Consider the following 7279-nt stretch of genomic DNA (forward strand, 5'->3'; position numbering starts at 1 on the left):
CCAGTCGAAGGGGATATCCAGCTGGCATGCTTGGAGCGGGACAGGACGAGCTCGTAGAGTCGTTGGGGCATGTTTGGGGCGAGGAAAGTCCATAGATCTGGCGCAGACCCGATGAGATCGCGCCACGCCCGACAGCCGAGGAGGAGCACCTTACGCCGTCTGTGGGTCCGTTTGGGATCGTCGTCGGCGGGGCGAGGAGTGCAAGTAGAGCGTTGGATATCAGACAAGAGTTAATGGCGCTGAAGGAGGGACGACGAAGCCAGAACTAACGGTACCAAAGAGAAACTGTGCGTTCTGTACGATACGGTCCATCCGCTGTCGCGAATTCGCGGACCTCGACGGTAAGACGTCCGCCTCCTGTGCACACAAACGCGTCAGTATATCGCCATTCATGCGTCCACTTCGCCGTTGGGACTCACCACGGCAGCGCTGGCATGCTCTACGACGGCACCAGACGCGGCGGCGCTGTGCATGGGACCGACGGCCGCGGCGGACCGCGCGGCGACGACAGCGAATGCGGCAACAGCAGCGGAGGGACACACCGCCGCCGTGGCAGCAGACGGGCGCGCGGCGGAAGTCGCGGCCGACAGCGCAAAGTCCTGGTTGGGGTGCACCGCCGTGGCGAAGGCGACAGCAGCGGAGGCGACAGCGGCGGACATGGCAGCATTTGCAGCTTTTGCGGCGGGGGCGGCAGTCGCGGAGAGCACTGCGAGTTGCGGAGGTGATCAGACACGATGGAGGCGGTAGGAAGAGGCAGACGCACGTTGTGGAATCCGTCGTACGATATCCCGGTCGCAAAAGACCTCGGTTCGGGGAGAGTAGCTGCACACTCGGTTGCGGCACACAGCACGGAATCGAGGAGGACTGAGAGGGCGCTAGTGAGGCGCATTGTTGTGCGGTCATCGAGCTCGGTGTTGGAAGTAGTTTTGTCTTGAGAGTGCTTGGTGAGGACTAGTAGTCGAGTCCGTGCCATGCTGGATGCCGTGCAAGTGTCCGTCAATTGTGGGACTTTGCTCCGGGTTACAATCAACCTGAGTGTCCGGGCCGCGTTGACCGTCTTTGCAGCATGGCTCTCGGAGGTTCACATAGCGGAATCGCATGTGCGCGACAGTCGGAGTCATGGGAGAAGGGCCGAATGCAGCTAGGCGCCAGCGCACCGCCCGGGAGCATCGATTAGACGCCTCAACACCATTTCCGCGAGTCCCGCAGTTCGATTCCGGCTCACGTTAATAGCAACAAGCGATGCGTTTGTGAACATTGTGATTCTGAGAGCACTCTACAGAAGCTGGTATACATCACAATGTCCTAAACGCGACCGCGCTGTAATACACAAAGCATAGTTGGCAAATCCCACAAAAGTCCAGGTGTGTAGGCCGCGACAGCACACCTAAATAAAACAAGAGGAAGGGTAGGGAGGGAGGGGCCGCGAGTCTCGGACGGCGAAAACGAGTCTCCAAAGGCGATGGTACAACGCCTCGCCCGCCCGAATCGAAGCGCGGAGCCCCGCTGCTCGCGTCTCTTCTTCCTCAGAAGCCGAATACAACCGCAGCGCCCACGACGAACACCGCAGCGGCGCCGACGCGCCCGTCGACGAACGTGCCCAGCGCGCCCCCGTCCCCCCGGGGGTCGTACTCGGCTGAGTGGACGAGCCTGAGGTGCTCGCGGGGTTCTTTGAGGTGGTGCCGGTGGAAGGGCGGAGCTGGTGCCGTTCGAGGTGGGAGGGGCGCTCAGGACGGTCTGGGATGTGGAGGAAGTCACAGACTGGGTGGTCGAGGAGGAGGACGTCACCGAGGTGTTGTGAGAACCAGTAGAGCTGGACGCGGTGCTGGTGCCGTGGTTTCCGGCGGAGCCAGTAATAGAAGTGGAGCTGGTGACACTGGCGGCGGTGGTAGTGGGGTTAGTACTGCCGGGAGAGCTGTCGATGATGGTCGTTCCGGTAGTGGGCGGAAGGCTGACATGGCGTTAGTGCGAACGGTCAATGCATTAGAACCATGAGCGCTCACGAAGTGGTCGAGCTGGGGCCGATCGACGTTGATTCAGAGCGGACCTGGAGGTCATCCACAACGACCGCAGTGACTGGGCAACGCGCATGAAGGTCCGAATCCGGGGACAGGGCGAGGTGGACTGGCATCACGTACCCTGAGCCGCAAGGACAGCCACAGCAAGGACGATGCTGAACGAACGCATGTTTGAGGTGAAGTCAAAAGGGGGTAAAACAGTAGTGTCACGAAGGACGGCGAGGTATGCGTTCGTATCGCGAGCCGGGTGGGGAGGATGGCGGGTAAGAGATGGGCAGGCTGCAACGACGGGCTCGGTATATGAGGGAAACGGCGAGCTGTGCCTTCCCACAAACTGAGTGGTTTCAATCGGCGCGGTCCACGGGATCGCGGGACCGCCTGTAGGATCAAGCAGAGCGGCGCCGCTGCCCACACGTCAACTTCTACTCTGCCTGCCCGAGCATGTGTTGCCTAGGTGCTGCACATCTTCGACGACCCTCTGCGATGACGAGCTCCGAGCAAAAGCCTACCCCATGGCCGCAGAATGAGCCCTGCACACTCACAGAACCTGTGGCACAAGGAGAACAAGGAGAACATGGAAGGCTTCTTTACCCCGCCGCACATCTCGGATCCGTCACGCACTGCTGAGTTTGTCCACCACGGGAATAATCCCCGTCTCGGTGGCAACACTGTAGCAGGTTTGGGCACAGGGCAACCGGTGATCAATAGCCGCTGATCAAAGTACCATATATACTTACCTAACACATCGGGAAGCTTCCCTGAACCGCATGCAGAGACAAAGCAAAGCCAAACGAGGTTCCAGCTGGAACGGAGACGACTTTGATAACATCGTCACCGCGGTCTGTCTGTTGCCGTGCAGTGATCTGCACCCGAAGATGCGGGGAGAGCTGGCCGGCAGTACAGCGTCTGGGTGGGGCAGTTCAGGTTGCGAATTGACAGCGTGGGGCAGGGGCAATGCAAGGAGGGCAAGGGGATACGAAAGTTCACGCCCGTAAGTGTTCGAGTGTTCATACACTGACAGTACACGCGCAGACGTACTTGCTTACGGCGACGATGTCCGCGTTTCCCGTCGAGTTCGAGGAGTCATCTCCTAGGGAGGCGTAAGACTTTCGCGTAGAATACTAAAGCAGTGTGCACACACCACCTTCCACGGAGGAAATGCGGCGTTCCACTGGTGAAGACGAAAAAACACCGGGGTTGGAACCCCACATCGTCATGAAATAAGCCACTTTATGGGACTTGTTCACACAGGGAGGAACGGAAATCGAGCGGATCCTGGAAATCTGCGCTGCAGAACGCCACGAGCTGCCACGAGTCGGGGGAAGGGAGAAGGGGGAGGAGGAGGAGGAGGAGGCGGGTCATGATTCGCCAGATCGCTCGATATCAAAACCCACACGTGGCAATTACGGCGCCTGCCGAAAGCGATGTCATCGCGCGGCCACCCACTCGAGCGTCTCCTAAAGACTTACTTATGTCCTGAGCTTGCCCTCAGAGCACAACGAGGTGAGTGCCGAGTCATCTGTTAGAAGTCGGCGGCTCGGTCGGGGTCGGACGAGGGGGTAAAGGCAATCGATACCACGCGGTTGGTCCCTATGGGCACCGGGAGGCGAGTACAGACGGACGCGGGGGAGAACGAGGCGGTGGGGAAGGGCAAACGCGTGAGGCGAGTGCGGGACGAGGGGCGGCGGCTATCTACGGGATGACTAAGCGCTGGTACCGTACGACCGAGCTTGCTAAGTATGCGGGCAGATTCCAACAGGCCCCCACAAGCGAGGGCGTATAACGAGCACAAATCGAGGGGAAGACGGTGGTACAAAATGCGAAGGGTCGAGGACGAGGGATCGAGGACGATGGGTCGAGTACGAAGGATCGAGGAAGACGCTGAATCGGTTACGCTGGTTCGAGGACGATGGATCGGTTTACGCTGGTTCGAGTACGATGGGTCGGTTACGCTGGATCGGATACGATGGATCGGGGTTTACGCTGGATCGAGGAGAGACAGGGGCATAGAATCGAATAAACAAAATCAACGTGACGAGGATCGGGGACAGGGGATCAAGACGATGATGCGGGCGACCAGCTACAACCTCAGGAGAGCAAGCGAATCACGATGTCGAGCACGCCAATGACGGCCGGCTAAAGTAACCACAACATGCCGACAGGGGAGCACGGAGGCGAGAAGGGGAAACGAGAAAATGCGCGAGGGGATCGTAAATCAAAACGTACAAATGTCCCGTGACCTAGTAAGAGACAGCCACAATGGGACTCTCCAAACAACTCCGGAACGGCGCAGGCCGGTGGGCCGGGTGCCATGGCTGAGGCGGCGCGCTTCCTGAATGCGGGACTCGACCACGAGGAACACTAGTGGGAGCGGGAGCAGCGGCGGCGGCGGTCGCGGCGCGGGCGGCGGATGCGAGGGCGGTGGAGATGGAGGGGCGATTCTTGCGATAGGAGGTGTGGGGGTCGAAGATCGGCGGGGAGAAAGCGGGATCGGAGGATCGCAAACGGGTCGGGGGTCGAAAGGTGATCGCGGGTCGGAGGGGGCTTCGGATCGTCGAGATCGGATGGCGCGGACAACGAGTAGGCCGGGCGCGGGCGCGGAATGACCTCCGGGCAAGGGTACGCGTTTGTGTTAGAAGTCGGCGGCTCGGTCGGGGTCGGACGAGGGGGTAAAGGCAATCGATACCACGCGGTTGGTCCCTATGGGCACCGGGAGGCGAGTACAGACGGACGCGGGGGAGAACGAGGCGGTGGGGAAGGGCAAACGCGTGAGGCGAGTGCGGGACGAGGGGCGGCGGCTATCTACGGGATGACTAAGCGCTGGTACCGTACGACCGAGCTTGCTAAGTATGCGGGCAGATTCCAACATCATCACCCAATTGTATTCAACCTTCCAGCGAGCGAGTACCGCATACTCCGCGAAGGTTCCGGACTCCGAGCCCCGGTGAATAAGTGGCCGTATCAAGTATTTTTAGTTGACGAGTGAGTGTCTGTAGCGTCGACTGGCGGTGCGGACCGCTTTTTCCACGAACGTTGTGTACACACGAGCCCCGCGTCTCAATATCCTTACCATCGATTGCGCATGCGCATTCCGCTGCGAAGCGTTCATTTTGTCTCTGGGTGCCTTCAGGTTTTCCGCCGACTCGGCCACCACCTCGTCCGCCTCTTCCTGGTACAGCGTTAGGTCGAAGGCATCCTTGAGCGCAAGCGTTGGACGTGGGCGTGCAGATTGCGCGGAGACTGTGAGCTCCCTATTCGCTTGCGAGACCTGTGAATGTGGGATTACGACACTCTAATGATTGCGCCGCGCAGCTTCCTTGACACCCCCGACGTGAGGCTCGGGCGCGTCTCCCCGCGCCCTTTTCCCAGACCCCTGCGTATTGCATCCGCCACCTACCCATCTCGCGCAGGGCGACAATTTCCGGTCTGACGATTCTCACCATTATAATATGGACTGCCAGGACGTATGGGTGGTTTGTACTGTCGCGCCGCCTGCGGTGCCGTTGATTCCCGTCGGATGCGGTAATCTTCTGTCTTCGGGAGCTATTACAGCCTGCCTGAGCGTTGTCGCAGCTCGTCAAGCAATTCCAAAAACAGGATGCATTCATGAGCCGTCCGGTCGGAACAAAGGGGGATCTATACAATCGTTTGCACCCGCTATTCAATCGGTGATCACTAAGAGCTTCACCAGCGGCCAGGACAGCACGCAAGTCGGAGAGGGAGGACAACGACACGAAAAGCCCTGTGCTCACCAAACGCTATGCCTGAGGGCGTGAGCACTGAGAAGATCTTTTGGCATGTTTTCACGTCAAGCGGAGGGGGAAATCGCTACCTAAGACGACAGCGAGCGTGTATACGGAGGAGGACGAGGGGAGAAACAAGGTCCCGGAGAATGCCGTCGCCATTCGCGCCAAGGCTCCGCGCGGATAGAGCATGCCTCCGCGTGCGTGTCGGGGTCAAGGCAGATTTCAGGGAGTCGATCGAGAGCGAGTGGAAACACTCGAAATCAGGAAAGCATGGGAACAACGCGCGACGAAGAGTCGACAAACCGTGTGCCATCAATGTCCACGAAAAACAAGGAGCGTATGAAAAGGTCATGACCAGTCCGCGTTGCACATTGGCATCTCCCTCCGCCGTCGTGACACCCGACACCCGCTCCTACCACCCCTCCGCGACAACGGCGCCCTAGAAGCCGAATGCGACGGCAGCCCCGACCGCGAGGATCGCCGCGACCCGGGTCTGGACGTCGATGGACGCACCGGTAAACGCGCTGTTGCTTCCCTCCCCATGAGCTTGTTCGTGGCGGCGGTAGAGGTAGACGTTGCGTTGACGGGGTTGGTCGATGTCGCGTTAACAGGGTTGGTCGACGTCGCGTTGGCTGGGTTGGTTGACGTCGTGTTGGCTGGGTTGGTCGACGTCGCGTTGACTGGGTTGGTCGACGTCGCGTTGACGGGGTTTGTCGATGTCGCATTGACTGGATTGGTTGACGTCGCATTGACGGGGTTTGTCGATGTCGCATTGACCGGATTGGTCGACGTAGCATTGACGGGGTTGGTCGACGTCGCGTTGGCAGGGTTTGTCGACGTCGCATTGACGAGGTTGATCGACGATTCCGACTTAGCGAGAACGAATGCTACACAGAAAACGAATGTATCCGTCAATATTCGGAGCGACTGATAGTACGAGTCATCAACTCACCTTGAGACGCCGCAAGGATGACAGCAAACAAGGTACCGAAAGACTTCATGGCTGTGGGCGCTGATTAAAGAAGAGAAGGTAGCGGGTCTAGGGAGTGGCCTGAGGAGTGGACCGCGGAGTGGTTAGAGAACTGGCAAGCCCCAGCGTCGCTCACAGGGTTTATATGTACGCTGAGGCTGCTTCTTGCGCCCAAGTCCCTGGTAGCCTTTCGCGGGGATGCATCCCCATCCTGTGACGGAAAAGCACAGCTCTGTTGCCGTACATACATATGCGTGTCGACGTTTATGGAGGCGGTGGGAAGATGGAACTTGCAGCTCGGGCAGCCGGGCCAAGGGAAAGCTTCCGATACCAGTAAATCGGTCACGTGTCGGTCGCGGCATTCCCCAGCGTAGAGAAGACCCATCAACGACCCTGAGGACCATTGAGGCTTTGTCAGTGCTTCGGGGCATCTTTTCCGACGACGCCCCTTTGCTTCCGCTCTGTGACCTGAGTCCGAATGGTAATTACGCTTGTGGATTACGCCTACCATAGAGGTCTGCTCTCGAGGGGCGCCGTGTCGGCTA

General features: G+C 59.3%; 2 protein-coding genes across 2 annotated transcripts; both read right to left on the bottom strand.

The window, feature by feature from the left end:
• Nucleotides 1-219: 219 nt before the first annotated feature.
• Nucleotides 220-2594, bottom strand: BXZ73DRAFT_106151 (uncharacterized protein; the record flags this gene model as incomplete). Its single annotated transcript, XM_048016524.1, has 7 exons — nt 220-357; nt 420-706; nt 1633-1699; nt 1759-1951; nt 2004-2076; nt 2139-2396; nt 2561-2594. 7 exons carry the CDS (start codon nt 2592-2594, stop codon nt 220-222), a joined length of 1050 nt encoding a protein of 349 aa, XP_047873047.1.
• Nucleotides 2595-6176: 3582 nt separating this feature from the next.
• On the bottom strand, nt 6177-6765 carry BXZ73DRAFT_106152 (uncharacterized protein; the record flags this gene model as incomplete). Its single annotated transcript, XM_048016525.1, has 3 exons — nt 6177-6203; nt 6278-6651; nt 6717-6765. 3 exons carry the CDS (start codon nt 6763-6765, stop codon nt 6177-6179), a joined length of 450 nt encoding a protein of 149 aa, XP_047873048.1.
• Between the last annotated feature and the right edge of the window lie 514 nt (nt 6766-7279).

Source organism: Epithele typhae (genome assembly GCF_022376455.1).
Source record: "Epithele typhae strain CBS 203.58 chromosome Unknown BXZ73scaffold_77, whole genome shotgun sequence".
NCBI lineage: Eukaryota > Fungi > Basidiomycota > Agaricomycetes > Polyporales > Epitheliaceae > Epithele > Epithele typhae.